Genomic DNA, 24,584 nt, shown 5'->3' with positions numbered 1-24,584 from the left:
ATTCTATAATACCCCATAGGAAATCAAACATTTTCTGGTTAATTGTCCCAAATTCACAGATAAATTACAGTCTGAATTTTACTAAATCTGCCCCATAGGATATTTTTGAATATCTTTTTACATAAAAAGACAAAATGGTTTGATTATTAGTTGTAACTTATTTATTTTATGGTCTCTTTTTTTGTAGAGCCCGGCGAGCCAGTTTCCGCAGGTAACAGGAAAACGCTAACGTATCTCCCCCTCTAGAAATGTTTATTATTATTGTTATTATTAGTTATAAAATCTGCATCATTTTTTTACCCATAATAGATTGGATCATAGAATTGGGACATCAAGGTCAACCAACCAAGTTTAAAGGAAGTAAGTATCTTGTAGCTGATTTTAGAAAGTTGCAGATGTGACTGGGGCAACCAGACTAGTACTAAAGCATTGTCTTATAGAGCAGTTCTGAGAAATTGAACATTCTCCTCTGCGTGAGTAATTGTAACTTTGCGCACAGTTAATATACATTGCTAGTCTTTAAAGTGCACAAGTCTGAAATTTGACATGGGGCTAGCCATATTCTTCATTTCCCAGGGTGCCACAGCCATGTGATCTGTGCTCTGATAAACTTCACTCACACTTTACTGCTGTGCTGCAAGTTGTAGTGATATCCCCCCCCCTCACCCCCAGCAGCCGATCAGTAGAACAATGGGAAGAGAGCAAGATAGCAGCTCCCAGTAGGTATCAGAATAGCACTCAATAGTAAGAAATCCAAGTCCGGCTTGGGACTCCTCCAGTTACATGGGAGTAGGAGAAACAATAGGTTAGCTGAAAGCAGTTCTAATGTGTAGCGCTGGCTGAAAGCTCAGACTCAGGCACACTTTACTGCTGCGCTGCAAGTTGGAGCACATCAGTTTCATTGAGAGCTTGTAGACCCACTAAAAATGATGGATAATCTACAAAATGGATGGTTTGCAGATTAAAAAAAAATAGGCGCTGAGTATATAGGTAACATTACAATGGACTATAAAGCTGTAATTTCTATATACTTTTTATCAAATGATTTGTTTAATACACACTCTTCTCTCTTTTTTCATTAATTCTAGAACCTGTTGCTCCTGTTCCTAATAAGAAAGGTAAAGTGAAAACTCTGCAGTTTGTCAGTAGTAGCAGTTGAAAAAAATATAAAATTGCATTATTTTCTCAATTTGGACTATAATTTCACTGGTCCTAAAAGATTAGAAACGATAAACCTATTCACTAAGAAATACTGGTTGTTTTTAAGAGTCTATAACAACTTGGGTTTTCTGGTAAAAATGTTGGATTCCACAACCCCAGAAATCTCCAGAAAGCATTGACTTTTAATATAGAGAAAATAAAATATTTATTACAAATATTCATGTTTTTATTTTTGCTGGTGATAAAATGTGAAAAGAAAATATCTAAAAGCTTTTAATTCAACCAGGTCATGATAAGTTTTCATTAAATGTTTGGTAAACCTTCTCCCTTATTATTAACCTTTAGGGGCCCATTTACTAAACAATTTTCAGATAAATTCGTATTTTTTCAAAATTATAGAACATTTTGGAATGTATGCAAAAAGTTTGTTGAAATTCCACAACTTTTGTGTGGTTTTCGTAAAATTTCCACGAAAAAATCATATTTTGCGCAAAGAAAACGAACAATTTGAAATTCACACTTTTCGCCAGGTTTGATCTGTTGAGTCCCATTGAGTCCTATGGAAGGCTTCAAAGCCAGAGCTGTTTTTGTGGCATTTTTGAACTTTTCGGCCCGAAAATTTTGTGACTTTCTGAGCGCAATTGCAATATTTTCGTATGAATGATAAAAGCATTGTCGAAACATTTTAGAACTACAGAGATTATCATGGTTACTTCGAATTTATACTATAATGTGTTTCAAGGCCAGAAAAAAATGAATTTTAGTAAATGTGTCCCTTAGGGGCTGATTTACTAACCCACGAATCCGACCCGAATTGGAAAAGTTCCGACTTGAAAACGAACATTTTGCGACTTTTTCGTATTTGTTGCGATTTTTTCGGCTTCTTTACGAATTTTTCGTTACCAATATGATTTTTGCGTAAAAACGCGAGTTTTTCGTAGCCATTACGAAAGTCGCGTAAAAAGTTGCGCTTTTTTCGTAGCGTTAAAACTTACGCGAAAAGTTGCGCATTTTTCGTAGCGTTAAAACTTAAAAGGTGCAAAGTTTCGCGTAAGTTTTAACGCTACGAAAAATGCGCAACTTTTCGCGCAAGTTTTAACGCTACGAAAAATCGCCAGATTTTACGCAAAAAACGTATTGGTAACGAAAAATTCGTAAAGAAGCGGAAAAAATCGCAAAAAATACGAAAAAATCGCAAAATACCGATCATTACAAAAAAAACGCAATCGGACTCATTTCGACCCGTTCGTGGGTAAGTAAATCAGCCCCTTAGTGATGAGCAATTTTTTTTTTCTCCAGCCATGGATTCGCAGGGAATTTCCGTATTTCGGCAACTTATGCGAAAATTCACTGCGAAAAAATTTGTTGTGCGTCCACAAAAATGGTGGGGTTGTGTTAAAATAGGCATGGTCGTGGCAAATTGGGTGCATTTGTGTCAAAATGGGCGCCGCAAAGATGAAGGAACTCCAAGCGCACCAGACTCTGCTGTCCCTTGTGCTTGGAGTTCCTTCATCTGCTTATGAATTTCCCCTTCAGCTATGGGTTTGGGGCTTTGAGCACCCGGACCACTTCTGGGTGTTGGTAAGCCATCTAAATTTTGTTAAATTTTGTTTGAGTGGCTTGGGATTTGACACTTCATTGGAGATTGGCTCGGGGTTTATACACCTGAGCCTCTACAATTTATGGGGTATGATTTGATACCATCATCCCAATATAAGCCATTTATATATTGCTTATTGCTTTACTTGGGATTTATTTTGGGATTTAGGGTACTTTTTTTCGTAACATTATATCCACACCTAAAATCTCATACTGTATCTTAAAATCTAATTTTAAAAAACATATTATTTTACTATGCATTAGTATCCCAGTCATAGTAAGGTGCATGTACTTTTTCTTTTAGGAATATGGATCATAAGAGTGTCGGGAAACGACCTGTATGAGGGAAGTAAGTAGATCAAGTTTGAAAATTGGGTGGAAATTAGTATACACACTGTCTCAAAGAAATTGCATAAAACATAATGTAGATGAAATTGTATTCTTTAATACAGACCCACCCCAGGTGCCCCACACACACCCCCAGGGGCCCCCACCTCATGCACCTCCCCCAGAGCGCGTATAAGAAGAAGAGATCGGGGGAGGACGGCCAGCTGGGATCGGGTCTGGGCTCAGGTTTGGACTGGGCTGCCAGGATACCGGGAAAAATCCCGGTGGGCCCCAGCTCTAGTGGGCCCCGGCAGCCCAGACCCATCCCTTGCTGGGGCTCCCCCTGCCCTACTCCACCCCTGATACGTTAAATTTATGGATGTCAGGTGGGGGGCCCTGTGGGGGGGGTTAGGGGACATGGCTGGCAGGGGCACCTGCAGGGCCTGTGGGGCAGGAGCCCCAGTGGACCCTTCATCCCCCAGTCCAACCCTGTCTGGGCTGGTCAGACCGAAAGGCCCCGGTCCGACCCTGATACAGACTAAATAAGCCGACGATTGGAATAAACAAAAAGTTTGACATAAGTTTAACATAAGTCTAACATAAATCTGTTTTCTTCTAACATAAAAGTTGTATAATTGAAATACCAGTTACTGATTTATTGTCTCCTTGGTAGGACCGACAGCCGCATTACCAGGTCCAGAAGGTAAAAAAAAAAACCCTCTATTTACTCAGTTTTGGGAAAAGTGCTTAAATGGGTTGGAACGAAGGTTGTCAAACATATTTATATAAATGGACAGAAAGCGAATGTGCCAAACTGATTGTTGGATTTAGACAAATACCAAATTCTCCCCAAGAACTTTGTCCAAATAAAGTACAAAACCCAAACCATTTTTCATATTTAACATTTTTTGCAATTTAATCATTTTCGTATCATCTGTGACCAAAAAACGTTAATATAGTTTACCTAGAACGTCACTTTGTTTATAGTTGGGGTTTGGTTGAATCCAATTCACAAGTGTTGGGATTCAGCTTGACCCTGAATGCATTGCACCCCTGATAAAAATATTAGTTGACATGGAGTAAGATATATTTCATGAAGTGTCAATCATATTTTGGACCTGAAAAACTAGACTTATATATTTATTTTTATTATTTTATTTTTACTATATGTATTTTTTTTATTGTTCAGGAGACTGGATGATAGAAACAGAGGGATCAACTGCACCGGTGCCATATGAAGAGAGTGAGTAGATATGAAGTTAATTAAGATATCCTACATGTTATATGGGGTCAGTGTGTCTCTGTACTACCTGTACTGTGGGGCAATAAAGTCAACAGAACAAGTCAACACTTTTTTTAAGCCAATACAGTTTTCTTTAAGATACAGTTGTATCAAATATAATTAGACGAGTAAGGCAAAACAATACTGCTCATGTATTCTTTGGAAACACACCTTTTTCTTCTTTATTTTTCTAGAACCTGGAGTTACAGTGCCTACAGGTAATTAAACAATTCAGATCAACATCTGAAAATATCAAATATAAGGTACTGTTTTATTATTACAGAGAAAAGGGAATCATTTAACCATTAAATAAACCCAATAGGGCTGTTCTGCCCCAATAAGGGGTAATTATATCTTAGTTGGGATCAAGTACAGGTACTGTTTTATTATTACAGAGAAAAGGGAATCATTTAACCATTAAATAAACCCAATAGGGCTGTTCTGCCCCAATAAGGGGTAATTATATCTTAGTTGGGATCAAGTACAGGTACTGTTTTATTATTACAGAGAAAAGGGAATCATTTAACCATTAAATAAACCCAATAGGACTGTTCTGCCCCCAATAAGGGGTAATTATATCTTAGTTGGGATCAAGTACAGGTACTGTTTTATTATTACAGAGAAAAGGGAATCATTTAACCATTAAATAAACCCAATAGGGCTGTTCTGCCCCAATAAGGGGTAATTATATCTTAGTTGGGATCAAGTACAGGTACTGTTTTATTATTACAGAGAAAAGGGAATCATTTAACCATTAAATAAACCCAATATGACTGTTCTGCCCCCAATAAGGGGTAATTATATCTTAGTTGGGATCAAGTACAGGTACTGTTTTATTATTACAGAGAAAAGGGAATCATTTAACCATTAAATAAACCCAATAGGGCTGTTCTGCCCCAATAAGGGGTAATTATATCTTAGTTGGGATCAAGTACAGGTACTGTTTTATTATTACAGAGAAAAGGGAATCATTTAACCATTAAATAAACCCAATAGGGCTGTTCTGCCCCAATAAGGGGTAATTATATCTTAGTTGGGATCAAGTACAGGTACTGTTTTATTATTACAGAGAAAAGGGAATCATTTAACCATGAAATAAACCCAACAGGGCTGTTCTGCCCCAATAAGGGGTAATTATATCTTAGTTGGGATCAAGTACAGGTACTGTTTTATTATTACAGAGAAAAGGGAATCATTTAACCATTAAATAAACCCAATAGGGCTGTTCTGCCCCAATAAGGGGTAATTATATCTTAGTTGGGATCAAGTACAGGTACTTTTTTATTTTTACAGAGAAAAGGGAAAATTACAATTATTTTATTAAAATGGAGTCTATGGGAGATGGCCTTCCTGTAATTGAGATTTTTTTTTTCAATTATGGAGAAAACTGACATATATTACTTATCTAACTGTAAAAGAAAAATTATTTTTGCTTTCAGATTGGATAATAGAAATAGGACGTCCAGGCAAGCCGACCGTATTTAAAGCAAGTGAGTATCTAGAATATACCTGAAGTTACAACATAAAGTGAATAAAGACATATGACATTATATAATATATGATCCTGATAGTTTTAACTTTTGAATTAATTTTTTTCCCACAACCTTCAAGGTTTAAAAAAGAATAAAAAGATTGAATCGTATATTAAAAGATTTTCTCTCTTTGCTGCCATTTTGTAGGACCTCTTGTTCCACTTCCTGGAAGAAAAGGTACATTTACAAATTTGGTTAAAAAATTATTATCTGTGAGTGTTGCCTGTATTGTGTTTTATGACCCAGAGAATAAACTGTATATTCCATAAACATGGGCAGTGTCAAGTCTTGACCCTTTGCCGCAGCCAAGTTTATTGCATATAATTAATAATAATGTAACAATGCCAACACGTTAATATATAATGATAATAATAATATCTCCCCCCCTAGCCACTGAAGGCTGCTCCTATGGAGATCCCTTGTTAACCAGCATAACAAATTCCAGAGACTCCTCCCCTTATCTTTTGTCCCTCCCCTTTTTCCATTGGCTAATCCCAGCCACCCCTAGTGGCTGAAGGCTGCTCCTGTGGAGATCCCTTGTTAACCAGCATAACAAATTCCAGAGACTCCTCCCCTTATCTTTTGTCCCTCCCCTTTTACCATTGGCTAATCACGGCCACCCCTAGCTGCTGAAGGCTGCTCCTATGGAGACCCCTTGTTAACCAGCATAACAAATTCCAGAGACTCCTCCCCTTATCTTTTGTCCCTCCCCTTTTTCCATTGGCTAATCCCAGCCACCCCTAGCTGCTGAAGGCTGCTCCTGTGGAGATCCCTTGTTAACCAGTATAACAAATTCCAGAGACTCCTCCCCTTATCTTTTGTCCCTCCCCTTTTACCATTGGCTAATCACCGCCATCCCTAGCCTCTGACCTGCACAACGTCCGCCATTTCTCCTACTAACTCCTGCCACTTATTCCTTATCCCATAGCTGTGACTAGTGCTTCTCCATAGGGTGGCTGGGTGGGGCTGTTTCGGTATATTGGCGCCAAATCCCCTCTACTCACCCCTTTTATCTCCTCCCCTTGCCCTCTATCCAATCACTGTCCAGACTACAATCCCCATAATCCCTTGCACCCTAACACTTCCTGGGTCTTCCTCCTAGCCCTGTCATGGCGCTGTCCCTCCATTTTCTCCGTTCCTAAAGGGCCTCCTTGACTGTGACATTTTATCATTGTGCACAAATACATGTTGCTATTTCTTTAGGAGTTTGGATTGTAGAAGTGAGATTGCCGACAGGAACGTTGCAGTTTGAAGGGAGTAAGTACACATTTATTGAGCTTTTTGCTACATAAAATGCTGTATAACTAGGATAGTATAATAGCCTTGAGCAGTTTAGCAATAGATTCTCCATTAGGAACTAGAACCCACAAGAACATAGAGAATCATATATGAAAGATCAGAAAGGGATAAATCGGTAACGTTTTAGTTTCACCAGAAAAACAAATTCAAGGTCAAGAAATATTCCAATATTTATCATTCTTTTCTCTAATTTTTTGATGAGTAGGAAAAGATATGACTTTTTCCATGGCGAATTTTGTCGCCTGCCTGTTGAAACAATCCGCCAATGAGGAAACGGGGAAATTCACCGCAAATCCATGGCGGGCAAATTATTTGGCCCATCACAAATAGAAATTTATTTTTCCACATGACATAGGAAAGATAATGTACGGTGCAAATAATGTGATCAAGATATGAATAGATATAACTTATCTTAACAGTGCAAAAATGTTTCCAATTTTTTATATTAGTGAACGTGGAAGTGGAATTTTTTTAGTCATAAGTAGCGATGGGCCAAATAATTCGCCAGGCATGGATTCGCAGCGAATTTCCGCATTTCGCCAATGGCAAATTGTTTTGCGAAACTTCTGTGAAAATTCGCCGTGGAAAAATTCGCCATAAAGATGCAGTCGCTTCAAATTGGGCGCGGTCGCGACAAAAAAATAGGCGCTGCCGACAAAAAAATTGACGCGGGCGACAAAAAATAGATGAGGAGACAAAAAAGACGCGGGCGACAAAAAAAATATCCTGACAAAATTGTTGCCTGTGTCAAAAAAAATTGTTGCGCATGTAAAAAAATTTACGTGCAGCCAAAAAATTGTTGCGCATGTGTTTTTTTTGATGTGCGCATCATTTTGTTTGCATGCATGCAAACAAAATGATGCGAACAAGAATTTTTTTTGACATGTGCAACAAATTTTTGTTGACGCTCAACATTTTCACTGTTTCGAGAATTTTTTCCCATTTCGCAAATAGCGATGAGCGATTCTGTCCCGTATTGCTTCGCTGTAAAATTTGCCAAACAACCAGAATATTTACAAAATGGCAAAAAATCCGCAAAACGTTTTTATCACAACTTTTTTGTTGCCTGCGTCTTTTTTTATGCAACCGTTCCTATTTTGATGCATCCGCAACTTTTTTTGATGCATGACAAATTTTTCCGCTGCAAATTTTTGCTGATGTTTTTCAAAACAATTTGCCAATGATGAAATTCAAAGATTCGCTGCGAATACATACCTGGCAAAAATTTCACTCATCACTATTCGTGAATCTTTTGCACGATTCAAAGTGAAACGGGACAGATTCGCCCATCACTAGTCATAAGAAATAATGGCTTCCAGCTGGTCAAAGTTGGGGAACCCAGAGAGAAAAGCAACGAGGGAAGTACTGAGCTATGGGGCTGGTGTATTACCGTAATATTATAAAAGTAAAAGGGTTTTCCTATATAGCAATTAGTGATGAGCAAATCTGTCCCATTTCGCTTCGCCAAAAAAATTCTTTCAAATCTTTCAAAAGATTTGCGAAATGGCGAAAATGTAGCACATAAAAAAAATTCTTGTGCACGTCATTTTTTTACTCTCACAACAATTTTTTTTTGAGAATGACGACAATTATTTGTCGCGCAGTGAATTTTTCCATGGCGAATTTTGTTGCCTGCTTCGTGAATCAATCCACCAATGAGGATTCACCACAAATCCATGATTGGTGAATTATGTCACCCACCACTAATAGCAATTTTATTTTTGCACATGCAATAGGAAAGAAAATGTGCGGTGTAACTAATAATTGTCCAAATCCTCTCTCCGTGCACACTTTGTATGTTTGTATCCATGACTTATCTCATAGAAAGGCCTTATATAGTGATGAGTAGTGATGAGCGAATCTGTCCCGTTTCGCTTCGCCGAAAAATTCCCGAATTTTTGAAAAGATTCACGAAACGGAGGAAAATTCGCGAAACAGAGGAAATGTCACACGTCAAAAAAAAATTGTCGCCCGCGGCTATTATTTTGTCCCCCGCGGCTTTTATTTTGTTGCCTGTGGCTATTATTTTGTCGCCCGCGGCTATTATTTTGTCCCCCACGGCTTTTATTTTGTCGCCCGTGGCTACTATTTTGTCGCCCGCGGCTATTATTTTGTCGCGCGGCTATTATTTAGCTGCCCATGGCTATTATTTTGTCGCGTGCCTATTATTTTGTCACCCGCGACTAATATTTTGACGCTGGTGACAACTTTTTGGACGTGCGGTGAATTTTTCTGCGGCAAATTTTTCATCCATTTCGCGAAACAATCCACCAATGGGGAAATGCTGAAATTCACCGCGAATCCATGCCTGGCAAAACATTTCGCCCATCACTAGTGATGAGCGAATCTGTCTTTATTTTTTTGACGCATGACAAAAAAAATTCTGCATTTCGCAAAACAATTCGCCAATGTCGAAATGCGGAAATTCGCTGCGAATCCATGCCTGCCAAAAAAATTCGCTCATCACTATCTTATACCATCATATGTAACGAGCCATTTTTGCTTATCCAATTCATTATCTGTTTCTAAAATGGCTGAAAATTGTGAATTTTGAAATTTGGTTTATTTTTATTTTAGAACCTAAAGCTCCAATACCAGGGACAGATGGTGAGTTGAATGTTGATATTTTACTCTTAAACATAAGAAATGATCAGTAAACAATTTACTAAATGATTTTACCTCTGTATTATTATAGTTTTCCCTAAAGTTTAATTAACATTTTCTGATGAAAAAAATTTGAAAGATGAATTAATTTTTGGTTTTTACTTGTAGTTTTATTTCTCCCTAAACAGTTGGTCATTTACAAATCTCCCAGATGCCCTTGCAGCACTGGTGGCGGAACACAGCCCTTACCATCTGCCATAGGGCAGGGATATTTTGCACCCTGCACTGCAGGCTTTCCCTATGTTACTTGTTGTTTGATGCACAGGTTATGGGGGGTCTCCTTAGTGCAGGGATCCCCAACTTTTTTTTACCTGTGAGCTACACTCAAATGTAAAAACAGTTCGGGAGCAACAAAAACATAAAAAAGTTGCTGCAGTGCCAAATAAGGGCCATTATTGGTACTTTGGTATTCCCTATATAGACTGACAGCCTACAGGAGGCTCTGTTTGGCACTTTTTATGCTTCCAAAACTTGCCCCCAAGTCAGGAATTCAAAAATGAGCACCTGCTTTGAGGCCACTGGGAGCAATAGCCAAGGGGTTGGAGAACATGTTGCCCCCAAGCCAATGGTTAGGGATCACTGCCTTAGTGCCTCCACTTATACCCCTTCATGATCAAGAAATACAAATTGTAAAAAAAAAAACAAAAGCTTTAGTAAATGCCCCATTAAGTGTGGTGATTTACACCCTCTTGTGTGATCAGACCTTGGATAAGATCAACAAATTGCTCTACCACTTGCATCTAAACCCATATTGTATTCATGTTCATTTTTGCAGACTGGACGGTAGAAACAGAACAGCCAACCATGCCCGTGCCCTATGAACAGAGTAAGTAAATCAGTAATATATGTGTTCCTCTCATAGACCATATTGATAATGGCTAAATATAAGACTTTGGTTTGAACAGGGCTTATCTTCCATTATTTGATTCTATATTTATCTGTCCCTATACAGTGCAAGATATAACATTGCAGTATTTCTCTTTAGATGTGAAGTTGTTTCCTCAACTTCTGCAACCTCAGAACCTAGAACCTAGAACATTCTACAATCTCAGTTTAATGATTTTGCTTTTCTAAATCTCTATTTGTATTTGCCCCTCAAACAAAATACACATGTTCAGTGTTAAATTCCTAATTGAGGTTATTGGTCTCTGATGTTCTGTTTATGTCTTTATTATTTTTATAGAACCTGGAGAGACACTTCCTAAAGGTAATTAGTGAATGTACCAAAGTCTTTGGAAAGAGTTAAACCCCAAACTATATAATGTCATAGTTCAGTTCTATGGTCATATCCCTGGGTCTGTCAGCAATTGGTCAAATAATAGTCATTCTACTCCGGTGGCCAGATCACTTGATGATTGGTCCATCACAACTAAAAAACCTCAAATCAATTATATACCAAATAGCTTTGGATCAGACAATATGATTTATTTCTGCACATAGAGAAGGTTGTTGGGACATTTAGTCAAAAATACCAACATAGGATTTAAAAAAAGTCCTCATTAAGGTCAACTGGTCAATGTTGAAGAAACTGCTATCAAGCTGATTGGCTTCTTAATTTAAAGCATATTCATTTATACAGGTATAGGACCCGTTATCCAGAATGCTCTGGACCAAGGGTATTCCAGATAAGGGGTCTTTCCGTAATTTGGTTCTCCATACCTTAAGTCAACTAAAAAATCAATAAAACATTAATTATACCCAATAGGGCTGTTCTGCCCCCAATAAGGGGTAATTATATCTTAGTTGGGATCAAGTACAGGTACTGTTTTATTATTACAGAGAAAAGGGAATCATTTAACCATGAAATAAACCCAATAGGGCTGTTCTGCCCCAATAAGGGGTAATTATATCTTAGTTGGGATCAAGTACAGGTACTGTTTTATTATTACAGAGAAAAGGGAATCATTTAACCATTAAATAAACCCAATAGGGCTGTTCTGCCCCCAATAAGGGGTAATTATATCTTAGTTGGGATCAAGTACAGGTACTGTTTTATTATTACAGAGAAAAGGGAATCATTTAACCATTAAATAAACCCAATAGGGCTGTTCTGCCCCAATAAGGGGTAATTATATCTTAGTTGGGATCAAGTACAGGTACTGTTTTATTATTACAGAGAAAAGGGAATCATTTAACCATGAAATAAACCCAATAGGGCTGTTCTGCCCCAATAAGGAGTAATTATATCTTAGTTGGGATCAAGTACAGGTACTGTTTTATTATTACAGAGAAAAGGGAATCATTTGACCATTAAATAAACCCAATAGGGCTGTTCTGCCCCAATAAGGGGTAATTATATCTTAGTTGGGATCAAGTACAGGTACAATAATACAATAATAAGTACAATAATAAATCAGTTTTAAAATTCTGAATTATTTGAATAAAATGGATTCTATGGGAGACAGGCTTTCGATAATTCAGAGATTTCTGGATAATGGGTTTCCAGATAAGGGATCCCATACCTGTAAAAGATAATTACACAGCCATGGATGTTTGTTTCTGTTATATGAATTTAGCAAAGACTATAAATTCATTTGCTTCTCTGTTTAGGAGACTGGATCATAGAACAAGGACGTCCAGACCGTCCAACCAAGTTTAAAGGAAGTGAGTATATAAAATACGTGAGAACGGGATAAATACTAATGACAACAGCTCTACATGAGATCCAGTTTCTATAATAAAGTAATATTAGTTAGCAACAGCTTCATTGTGAATATTTGTAACTGTAGCCACTGAGGCGTCAGGGCACAGACAAGAATTCATGGAATCACTGCTAACATCCTGGGTTAACTTTGCCTTTGTTGGTAACTGCCTCTGTCTCTGTTGCTGGTTGCTAGATAAGCAAGTGTCTCAACTGATACTCGTTCATGTGTATGGCCAACGTGGGGCTGCTAATCAAAGAATATAACCCCTTGGCCACCCAGCCAAATGCTCATATGTTCTAAAGGTATTGTAGACAGCTGAGATACAACAAGAGCAACATCTTAGGGTAGATAGGTGAGCATTATATTGTTCAATGGTGGAACATTCTTGTTCTTTGCACCATCATACAAACCCTAGAAGAAGCTTAATTGTTGTGATATTAGAGGCAGTTATAAGGTTAGGGTGGTGAGGTCTCAGGTAAGGTCCCATCTACAACTCCAGACTGGCTCCATTAGATTGTCTTTGGGTCAAGGTTGGCTCCAGAGCCATAGCAAACACTCAGCATCATCCTGGGTTAATGTTGCCTTTGTTGGTAACTGCCTCTGTCTCTGTTGCTGGTTGCTAGATGAGCAAGTGTCTCAACTGATACTCATTCATGTGTATGGCCAACGTGGGGCTGCTAATCAAAAAATATAACCCCTCGGCCAGCCAGCCAAATGCTCATATGTTCTAAAGGTATTGTAGACAGCTGAGATACAACAAGAGCAACATCTTAGGGTAGATAGGTGAGCATTATATTGTTCAATGGTGGAACATTCTTTTTCTTTGCACCATCATACAAACCCTAGAAGAAGCTTAATTGTTGTGATATTGGAGGCACTTATAAGGTTAGGGTGGTGAGGTCTCAGGTAAGGTCCCATCTCCAACTCCAGACTGGCTCCATTAGATTGTCTTTGGGTCAAGGTTGGCTCCAGAGCCTTGGCAAACACTCCACATCAGATCCAGGCTGCTCCAAGTACAGTTACAGCAATTTTACAAGCAAATACTGGAGTTTCAGAAGAAAGAAAGTTGGCACACTGCACGTACTTAAAACTAGAAAACAAAAGTAGAGCAGTTCTAAAACCCCAGTACCAGCCCCATGATTAAGCCCAATGCCAAATTATTATTTATGATTTCCACCTCTGCTCCATCTCTGGAGAATAGTTAAAAAGAAAGCCTGTACAGTTTTATAGACAGCCATAAAAAGAGCAATAGACCTAATTTTACAGCATTAGTGCAATGAGTAGGGCTTGTGTTAAACATACGTTTTGCCTCCTACAGTGTATTAAGTAAGATATATCTATGGTGTTATTTATTGGACTAAACAGGAAAACATCTGAAACTGATAGTGAGGTAACATTTTACTTCATATGATCAAAATCTGAACAAATCAGCATTTTGCAAAGCCCTCTGTATAACCCAACCCCTTCCACCCCCAGATGCAGCCTGCAAGGCTTTTAGATAAGAAGCCATTCATTATACAGAGATCTTCTCAGTGTAATATTTCACATTTGCTGGAAAGAACAAGAAGAATGTGACTTTAGTATGTAATTTGTCCATCTTGACATTAACAGTACCATTATTATTTATTGTCTCTTATTCTTTTTTTCCCCAGTACCTGTTGGTCCAATTCCTGGAACAAAAGGTAACGTTCTAATTTAGAGATTCTGATGCAAACAGACAGAGAATCACAGTGGTCAAAACACCCTTCCATGCCTACAGTCCCCTTCCATTCATATAAACGCTCACCCTATGGCCAATCCTGCTGCTGTTATGTGCGGGTCACTACGGAAAGCCAAAGCAACCAATCCCTTGGATTCCCCATTTTCTCATTACTATTAGGTCATTTCATCTATTTCTTTATAACATAGACCACATTTCTATTGTGTTAATAACTAATATGGTGTTTTTCACCAGATGTGAAGTAAACAACCAGTCATTCGTTGGATTTTGTATGAAAAAAGTTCTTTACAAAGGAAGGGCCAGACCCAACCCTTGAGGGTGCTCCCTCTGCCCGATGTTCCTCCCCGACACATTAAACTTACACGCGCTCAGGGGAGGAAGTTGGGTGGGGGACCCTCTGGGGGGTGGTTAGGGGACCTGGCCGGTGGGGGCAACTGCAGGGCCCCTGGGGGGGAAGCCCCAGTGGGCCCTGCACCCCCCAGTCCAACCCTGGGTGTTTAATACAAAATTCCAGAGTGCACACCTTACCAGAACCTGAATCAGGAGCGAGGTGCAGTACACTGGAGAAAACCCATTTAGCAACTCCAAAAATAATCAGATAAGCAAAAAAGTGTCTGCACACTCAAAAATTACAAAAGAAAAAAAGAATTTTATTAAATACAAAACACAGAAAATAAAGAAAATAAAGCCCAACGCGTTTCAACCCAATAATGGGTCTTCATCAGGGGAAAAAAAAGTCCTGACCCATTTTTAACTTTTTTTCCCCTGATGAAGACCCATTATTGGGTTGAAACGCGTTGGGCTTTATTTTCTATGTTTTGTATTTAATAAAATTCTTTTTTTTTTGTGTAATTTTTGAGTGTGCCGACACTTTCTTGCTTATCCGACCCTGGGTGTTTGACTGTTCACCATTTCCATTGGTTGGGACATAGGTCCATCTGTAGCGAATTAGACAGACTGTCTCTTACTGTAGATGAGAAGAGGGGGCTTGAATAAAGGGGGACAGATGAGAGTCTGAAAGGCTGGTAGCATTCTAGAAGGTATAGCTTAAGGATATGGATAAGGAAAATAGTGGCTGCTTGAGAGAAATAGACCAAAGGGATTCTGGGAACAAATTCCTTAAGGCTCCTAAAAAAATTATCCTATAGGCTAAAGCTCACCCACTGGGTTTAAAGCAGAAGCCAGGATAATAGCTGATCCGATTCCCAACTACAGACCCGTTTCGCCCTTCTTGGGGCTCATCAGTGTATTACAGGGTTATCTGATCAGCTTAGGGAGAGCCAGGAGTGGGGATTCACAAACAAGTCAAAAGGGGTTGAGGAGACTGCCTCATATGTATGCAAGTAGACCAAAGGGATTCTGGGAACAAATTCCTTAAGGCTCCTAAAAGACCTATAGGATAAACCCATGTAAATGGGATTTTTGCATGCATATTTTTGCATGCAACATGTTTCTGAAATGACTTGATGTTTTTGTTGTTTTTAGGATCATGGCTTATAAAAGTGCTATTGGAAACCGGACCAGAGTATTATCGAGGAAGTGAGTATAAATAAACATCTCCGAATATTGCTTCAATTCAGCAGGAACAGCCCCCTAAGTTTGCTCATAGCCTGTACAGAGAGATACCATAAAACTATGGCACATAGGGATTCCCCTGTACTAAGCACAATTCAGCAGGAACAGCCCCCTAAGTTTGCTCATAGCCTGTACAGAGAGATACCATAAAACTATGGCACATAGGGATTCCCCTGTACTAAGCACAATTCAGCAGGAACAGCCCCCTAAGTTTGCTCATAGCCTGTACAGAGAGATACCATAAAACTATGGCACATAGGGATTCCCCTGTACTAAGCACAATTCAGCAGGAACAGCCCCCTAAGTTTGCTCATAGCCTGTACAGAGAGATACCATAAAACTATGGCACATAGGGATTCCCCTGTACTAAGCACAATTAAGCAGGAACAGCCCCCTAAGTTTGCTCATAGCCAGTACAGAGAGATCCCATAAAACTATGGCACATAGGGATTCCCCTGTACTAAGCACAATTCAGCAGGAACAGCCCCCTAAGTTTGCTCATAGCCTGTACAGAGAGATACCATAAAACTATGGCACATAGGGATTCCCCTGTACTAAGCACAATTCAGCAGGAACAGCCCCCTAAGTTTGCTCATAGCCTGTACAGAGAGATACCATAAAACTATGGCACATAGGGATTCCCCTGTACTAAGCACAATTAAGCAGGAACAGCCCCCTAAGTTTGCTCATAGCCAGTACAGAGAGATCCCATAAAACTATGGCACATAGGGATTCCCCTGTACTAAGCACAATTCAGCAGGAACAGCCCCCTAAGTTTGCCCATAGCCTGTACAGAGAGATACCATAAAACTATGGCACACAGGGATTCCCCTGTACTAAGCACAATTCAGCAGGAACAGCCCCCTAAGTTTGCTCATAGCCAGTACAGAGAGATCCCATAAAACTATGGCACATAGGGATTCCCCTGTACTAAGCACAATTCAGCAGGAACAGCCCCCTAAGTTTGCCCATAGCCTGTACAGAGAGATACCATAAAACTATGGCACACAGGGATTCCCCTGTACTAAGCACAATTCAGCAGGAACAGCCCCCTAAGTTTGCTCATAGCCTGTACAGAGAGATACCATAAAACTATGGCGCATAGGGATTCCCCTGTACTAAGCACAATTCAGCAGGAACAGCCCCCTAAGTTTGCTCATAGCCTGTACAGAGAGATACCATAAAACTATGGCACATAGGGATTCCCCTGTACTAAGCACAATTCAGCAGGAACAGCCCCCTAAGTTTGCCCATAGCCTGTACAGAGAGATACCATAAAACTATGGCACATAGGGATTCCCCTGTACTAAGCACAATTCAGCAGGAACAGCCCCCTAAGTTTGCTCATAGCCTGTACAGAGAGATACCATAAAACTATGGCGCTTAGGGATTCCCCTGTACTAAGCACAATTCAGCAGGAACAGCCCCCTAAGTTTGCTCATAGCCTGTACAGAGAGATACCATAAAACTATGGCGCTTAGGGATTCCCCTGTACTAAGCACAATTCAGCAGGAACAGCCCCCTAAGTTTGCTCATAGCCTGTACAGAGAGATACCATAAAACTATGGCACATAGGGATTCCCCTGTACTAAGCACAATTCAGCAGGAACAGCCCCCTAAGTTTGCCCATAGCCTGTACAGAGAGATACCATAAAACTATGGCACATAGGGATTTAGCACAAATTTAGTGTAAATTCAGTTTACACTATACATATAGATGTTTTTACTGGTGCAATTTACCCAGGGTTATTAAATGGCCATTTGTGTTCTGTGTCTTAAAATCAGATAATGATGTGTCCATTTAAAAGTCAAATAATAAATTTTCTCATTCTTTTATTCCAGAACCTGTAGCTCCAATGCCAGGAACAGATGGTAAAATTGTGTTTTCTAGATTTTACTAAAACAAAAATTAGGAAGGCAATAGATACCATAGTAACTAAGGGGCAAATATTTAATAAATAAATACATTTTTCAGATCTTTTTTCCAATAAATAATCATGCATTCAAGAATTTTTGAATTTTCTTTTTTTTTTTTTTAAATTTGAAAATAATTTCAAAATTATATTGCTAAATTTCCCCCCAGATGAATAAGCAGAACATTCCATATACATAATAATACATATATACATAATTTAAACTGCTGGGATCCTTTCTCAAAATTTCTCAGTTCAAATTTCCTTAAACCTGTTCCAAAATGATTTTATACCTACCTAAAAATGTTTGCAATATTTGGAATTTAGTGGATTAGTTTAATTTAGTGATGGGCAAGATTTTCCACCAGGCCTGGACTCACAGCAAATTTTCAGTTTTGCAATTGGAGAATTTTTTGAGAAATGGGGGCAAAAATTTGTTGCCCGTGTCAAAAACAATTTGTTTTTACATACGTGACAATTTTTTTATTACATGTGTCATTTTCGCCGTGACTTTTTCTAATTTTTTTTGTTTTTTAAACCTTTTAAAGATTTGCAAATTTTTTGGCAAAATGGGACAGATTCGCTCATCACTAGTTTAATTGTGAATTTTTTTTATTTTTTTTTGGTTTTGTAAAGGCCTAGTACATGGGGGGCCAAATGTAAAAAATCTAAGAATCTACCCTAGTGAAAAATGAGTGCATAAATAAATAAAATCTAAAATAGGTAACAATATAGGAGGGACTGGGCAGCCAAATACATGGTAAAATGATACAAAAATACATGTAATGTTTTCTATAAAAATATTATTTATGTATATTTTAGGTGTTTGGATAATAGAAACAGAGGAGCCATCTGACCCAGTACCATTTGAAGAGAGTAAGTATATTAAGAAGTGAAAAAAGGGACCTTTACAGGAGAAGGAAAGGCATTTTACTGCCAATAGATTCACCACATTAGTGCCACTTAGAACCCTATATTTATTCTGCAGAAAGCTTTACCATACCTGAGTAAACAGCCCTAGAATCTCCCTCTGGTTGTTTAAGATAGCAGCTGCCATTTTAGGTTGATCTCAGTAACTTTCTGCTGCAGCTCTAGCCATTGGTAGCTCAGATCACACATTCCCAAGGGAGGGGGGGAGTGAATGTTATGAATTTTTATGGGAGGGGGAGCATGAGAAGAGAGAGAGGAGAGAGCTGCGCAGACTCTGGCCCCAGGAATAAAGGATTTTCTTGAGAGAGGAAGTCTGACACAGAAGAACATGTTTACACAAAAGGAGACAAGAAATCCTGTGTTTCTTTTGATAGAGGACTCTGAATGCTCATGGCTGTATTTACATAGACCTTTCTGATAAAGCTTACTTAGTTTTTACTTTTCCTTCTCCTAAAGTATGAAAACAGTAAGTAATTTCTGATATCCTGTCTATATAGCTATACACGGTGTTAATAAAATGACAGTTACAATTACCTGTCTGTCTAAGAAAATGAAAGAACTTCAGTTATTTATTTGCAAAAGACTTTAGTTACAGCCTGCCCTATTAGGGGTTTTGTTTGCCCTCATTGGTTAATATATCACCTTGAAAAGGTTGGACGCAAAGGACTTATATCTCAATATTTATTACTAGGGATGCGCCGAACCCACTTTTTTGGGTTCGGCCGAACCTCCGAACCCACCCAGTAGGATTCGGCCGAATCTTGAACCGAATGTGAATCCTATTTAGCATATGCTGATTAGGATCAGAAGGGGTTAAAAATCACCATGCCAACAAAATTTTTTTTTTACAGCCCATTTAACCCTTTCCGAATTCTAATTAGCATATGCTAATTTATGATAATTGGGATTCGGATTCGGTTTGCCCGGGACTGCAGATCCGGGCGAAACCGAATCTTTAAAAAAAACCCGGGATTCGGCCGAATCCCGAACCGAATCCCTATTTATTACTACAGGGGGCATATTTATCAAAGATTAAAAGTAGAGTATATTCCACCATGGTAACATTTTGGGGAATGTTTATTAAAGAGTGGAAGCTCTTCTGCCACTCTCTGTTCATTTCTATTGGATTTTTAGAATTGTATCTATCAAGGGGTGAACTCTCACTTTCACCTATCTGTAAATACACCTCTGAAAATCCCATAGAAATCAACAGACAGTGGCAAATTCTGCTTGAGATCTTTAATAAATATGCCCCAATGCTAGTATGAAACCTGTTAATTTACCCACTATTACCCACAAGTGATCAATAAGTCAAAAAAAATCTACTATGCACCTTCCCTAATTACCTACACCTACCCAACCCTAACCTGCTACTTGCCAACCCAAGCCCAACCTGCACTCAAGAGTCACCACCATTTCTTAACCTGCTCTTGGCCCATCCTACTAAAGATGACATCACAAATAGGTGTGGTTTCCTTGGTGACATCACTGGAGGCAAAAGGGTTGGTGGAAGTTAATCACCAAATAAGAGAGGGGCTCACAGCAGCCAAACACATGAATAACCTTAATGAACAACCTCTTACTTTTTTCTAGCTCCAGGAGTGGAAATTCCTAAAGGTAATTCACACAAGTATTTAATACGTTGAATAGAAAAAAAAATGAAAAAGTTGAACAATGCTAGCAAATTTATCATTATAATATAAAAAGTAATGGTGAAATTTTTTTATTAACCACCAATTTAATGACTTTTTAATAACAGTGAAGGTTTAAAAAAAACAAACCAAAAAGTTCACATGATTTTTCTTTTGCATTTTAGACTGGATCATTCAAATAGGAGCCCCGGGTCAACCAACTAAATTTAAAGGGAGTAAGTATATTACATAGTAAATATCTGATAAATACTAAGAACTGATTTTTTTTTAATTGTAAATATAGCAAAAGCAACACCTTTAGGGGCACATTTACTAAGCAATTAGGAGATAAAGTCGGGTTTTTTCGAGATTTACAAGATTTACGAGATTTACAAGTGGGTTTTCACCAGAACTCAACTTTTTCGTTATTATTCCCAGAAAAATTTGAGTTTTTTGAAAATAACTCCCAAAATTTGTGATTTATTAATGTTTAGTTAACTTTTTTTTGTAAAATAAAAATTCAACAGGTTTGATCTGTTGAGTACCATTGTGTCCTATGGAGGCTCAGAATAGTAGAGAAATAGAATAGTCAGTGACAGCCTGTCCTTGGCACATTTTCAAGGGGAAGTTATTCCCCTCATTGTTTTCAGTTTCACCCAGTTCAAAGGGAAGTTAACCCCCTCATTGTTTTCAGTTTCACACTTTTAAAGGGAAAGTTAATCCCCTCATTGTTTTCACCCACTTTAAAGTGAAACTCAGACACATTATTGTTTAGTGCCAATGCTTCTAAAATGGCTGCTGGAGCACTTCCTGTTTTGGAAAAATAAAGAGGATTCATGGAAACGAATATACGTTTAAACTCCTATTATTCGAGTTTTAACAGTGCTTTCAACTCAAAAAATTTGGTTCAAATGTAAACTCAAAATTTTCGTTCAAACAATTCAAACATTATTGTCACATTTTATAAATACAACAATGATCGAGTTTGAATGATTAAAATTTTAGATTGAATCCTTTTTATTCAAGTATTTTCCAATTTGAGTTTTCCAGATCTTACATTTTCGAAGGTTTATTAAGTGATAAAATAACCAAAAACTCTCCTTTCAAAATTCAGCAGCTATAAAACTTTCATATTTCTATAGAAGTCATTGGGAGGTTGATTTTCAAAATTCAAGCTATTTTCAATTTCAAGTTTAAAAAAAAAAAATTTTTTTTTGAAAATGAATAGGAAAATAGTAGAATGTTTTACAGTATTTAACGCAGTTGAGTTTTTTGTAAATGTAAAATTGAAATTTTTATTAAAATTTTAGTAAATGTTCCCCTATTATATTTTTATAGTTTTGCCACTATAATAAACACACTGTGAAAAAAACCTGATTAATTATGGTTTCTCATTCAGTCAAAACAATGAATACTGGTCTGTATGGAGATCGCTGCCCTATGTTTAAAATGTTATAAATTCCAAAACAATTATTTTATAGTGCATTCTAAAATTTCTTGAAAACTATTTGAGATGAATATTTAAATTTCAAATTTATTCTGTTCACCTCTTTTCTAGAACCTGAAGCCCCAATTCCTGACAAGAAAGGTAATTAAAAAAAATTGTCTGTTTAATTTATTTAGCAAAATAGAAGTAGCCATACACAGGCCAATAAAAGCTCCAGATGAACCAAGTTGACAGCTTATTGGTCCATGTATTGGGCCCTCATATAGGCCTACCTGGCTGAAACTGGACAGATATAGATCAGGCAGTAGTGATGAGCGAATTTTTCTCCAGGCATGGATTCACAGCAAATTTCCAAATTTGCCATTGGCAAATCGTTTTACAAAACTTCCGCAAAAATTTGCCACAAAAAAAATTGTTACGCATCAAAAAAATGTTGCGGCCATGTCAAATTGGGCACGGTCGCGTTAAATTGGGCACGGTCATGTCAAATTGGGCATGGTCAAATTAAATTGGGTGCAGTTGCGTCAAATTAGGTGCAGGCATGTCAAAAAAAAGATGCAGGCAGTTTTGTGAATTTTCTTTCTTTTTGTGAAATTTATATTGAAGCGAAATGGACAGATTTGCTCATGACTATCAGGCAGGTTTAAAAATCCCATTGTGGTGAAGAGTGCATCAGTTGATAGGGTCCTCGCCCCGACAGCCAACATCCTATCAATGTGATTCGATCCATCAAGGTGGGCATATCAGGGAAAAATCCATTTGCCGACTTTGCCCAAGAAGCAGATCAGTGTTTTTACACCCACAAGTCTATCACTAGGTACTATGGAATGGTTCAAAAACATTGGGCCTCTACATGTAATGGCCTTGCATATTTTGGGGCTCCAGCTCACATTATTTCATATTACCACAAGTTTTTCAGTCGGTCATCGAATAAAACAAAAAATTTCAGGGACTGCCCTCATATGGGAGAAGACAGTATTTTTTTCCTTTTTCATAGGGTTTTTAAATGTGCCCCAGATTGCACCATTCCATAGTACTGTAAAACTACTCAGTAGAACATTTTTTTTGCACAGAATAAGCATATAGGGTGCTGATCTTAGCTATACAGTCTGCCTGGTACTGGCCCACCTACCTATCCAACCAACCAACCAATGAGTGTTCCATATAAATATATATATAAACATACAATTCTGAACATTCTGAAATGTTTTTCTCTTTTCAGGAAAGTGGATCATAAGAGTAAATCTGCCAGGAATAGGAACTGTTCAATACGAAGGAAGTAAGTATATAAAATGTAACGAGATGGGATTTACATAATGCAGTATTTTTTTAAATTTTTTTTTTAATTATTTTTTTTTTAATGAAGTAAAAGCACAATAAAACCCTGTTGTTATATAACCCCCTAAACAATACCAAAAATATTTATTGTCTGTAAAAATGAACCCCGCCCCCCCCCCCAAAAAAGTTAATATTTACAAATAATTTTTGCATTACTATCAATTTATACTCATTTCCATTTGGGAAAGTCCCCTATAAATTCATATTAAATGAGACTAAATTATTATATTTTGGGGGGATTATTCACATTGGTAGCATGCAAGTAAACTCTAACGCCCATAAGAATTTATTTTATTTAATCGATCAAAGTGATCAGCGCAATTTGATGAATTGGCATGAAATTTGAAAAAAAAATGTTAAACACCACTAACTTTTTACCTTTTTTCTCTTTTCCAGTACCAAAATACCCACTCCCTGATACAGATGGTGAGTTCAGTTCTTGATAAAAACTGCTTTACTGGTTAAATATTACTTTATTGATAAATATATTTACATAGGGGCACATTTACTAATCCATGAATCCGAATCCCGAATGGGAAAATCGGATTGGAAACGAAAAATTTTGCGACTTTTTCGTTGCCATCGCGTTTTTTTCATATTTTGCACGATTTTTTCGTCGCCGTCACGTCTTTATCGTATTTTGTGTGACTTTTTTGTCGACGCTGCGATTTTTTTCGTATTGAGCAATTGTAAACGGCGGAAAAACCAATCCGATTTTTCCGCGACGGTGACGAAAAAGTTGCGGAAAATATACGATAAAGTCGTAACGACGACAAAAAAATCGTGGGACATACGAAAAAGTCGCAACGGCGACGAAAATGTCGCAAAAATACCGATCATTACGAAAAAACGCGTTCGGACGCTTTCGGTCCGTTCGTGGATTAGTAAATGTGCCCCATAGTGTAGATAATTGGTAGAAAATTCTTCCATGCTTGTTATTAATTCATATTCACATTTTTATTTCATAGACTGGGTCATAGAAACAGAGGAGCCAACTGTACCAGTTCCATATGAAGAAAGTAAGTCTATGAATATATATTCTACATACGCTTTGGGGCCCATTCATTAAAACGCGAGTTCGAATCCCGAATGGGAAAAATTCGGATTGGATACGATAATTTCTGAAGATCGTAAATATCACGAAAATGCTTACGAAAAAATCGTGTTAGTCGCGATAATCGTATTGGCGATCCGAAAGTCACAACATTTTCATACCGAACGATCGTAAACAGCGGCAGAACCTTTCCGATTTTTTCGCAGAAGTGTACGAAAAAGTCGCGCTAGCGTAGAAAAATTTGGCGAAAATACGTTCCGAGTGTCCGTGTCTTAATAAATCTGCCCCTTTGAGTTATTTGTGGAATCTGATAAGAGAAACTTGACTTTAGGAATCATTTCTGAGATCTTCACTTATTGGAGGAAATTAGCTGAGGTGACACTGAGGATAGATGAGTGGTTGCCCAGTGAACCAATGACGTTACAGTATAAATACCTCTCTCTGATGAAACTTTTATTTATGGATAA

At 37.9% G+C, this 24,584-nt stretch overlaps 1 protein-coding gene across 1 annotated transcript in view; it reads left to right on the top strand.

The window, feature by feature from the left end:
• Positions 1–24,584, top strand: part of LOC116412020 — a 388,305-nt gene that overhangs the window by 32,839 nt on the left and 330,882 nt on the right. Inside the window, exons 30-53 of the mRNA XM_031905216.1 lie at positions 188–211; positions 310–360; positions 1,089–1,118; positions 3,065–3,109; positions 3,761–3,790; positions 4,277–4,330; positions 4,564–4,587; positions 5,809–5,859; positions 6,049–6,078; positions 7,105–7,158; positions 9,778–9,807; positions 10,640–10,690; positions 11,048–11,071; positions 12,415–12,468; positions 14,162–14,191; positions 15,715–15,768; positions 17,647–17,676; positions 18,540–18,593; positions 20,241–20,264; positions 20,464–20,514; positions 21,837–21,866; positions 22,948–23,004; positions 23,460–23,489; positions 24,032–24,082. Of these exons, the coding sequence (XP_031761076.1) occupies positions 188–211; positions 310–360; positions 1,089–1,118; positions 3,065–3,109; positions 3,761–3,790; positions 4,277–4,330; positions 4,564–4,587; positions 5,809–5,859; positions 6,049–6,078; positions 7,105–7,158; positions 9,778–9,807; positions 10,640–10,690; positions 11,048–11,071; positions 12,415–12,468; positions 14,162–14,191; positions 15,715–15,768; positions 17,647–17,676; positions 18,540–18,593; positions 20,241–20,264; positions 20,464–20,514; positions 21,837–21,866; positions 22,948–23,004; positions 23,460–23,489; positions 24,032–24,082 (963 nt within the window). The remainder of the gene's footprint in view (positions 1–187; positions 212–309; positions 361–1,088; positions 1,119–3,064; positions 3,110–3,760; positions 3,791–4,276; positions 4,331–4,563; positions 4,588–5,808; positions 5,860–6,048; positions 6,079–7,104; positions 7,159–9,777; positions 9,808–10,639; positions 10,691–11,047; positions 11,072–12,414; positions 12,469–14,161; positions 14,192–15,714; positions 15,769–17,646; positions 17,677–18,539; positions 18,594–20,240; positions 20,265–20,463; positions 20,515–21,836; positions 21,867–22,947; positions 23,005–23,459; positions 23,490–24,031; positions 24,083–24,584) is intronic.

Source organism: Xenopus tropicalis, chromosome 7, assembly GCF_000004195.4.
Source record: "Xenopus tropicalis strain Nigerian chromosome 7, UCB_Xtro_10.0, whole genome shotgun sequence".
Taxonomy (NCBI): domain Eukaryota; kingdom Metazoa; phylum Chordata; class Amphibia; order Anura; family Pipidae; genus Xenopus; species Xenopus tropicalis.
The sequence above is the reverse complement of the archived record's forward strand: the minus strand, read 5'-3'. Positions and strand labels throughout refer to the sequence as shown.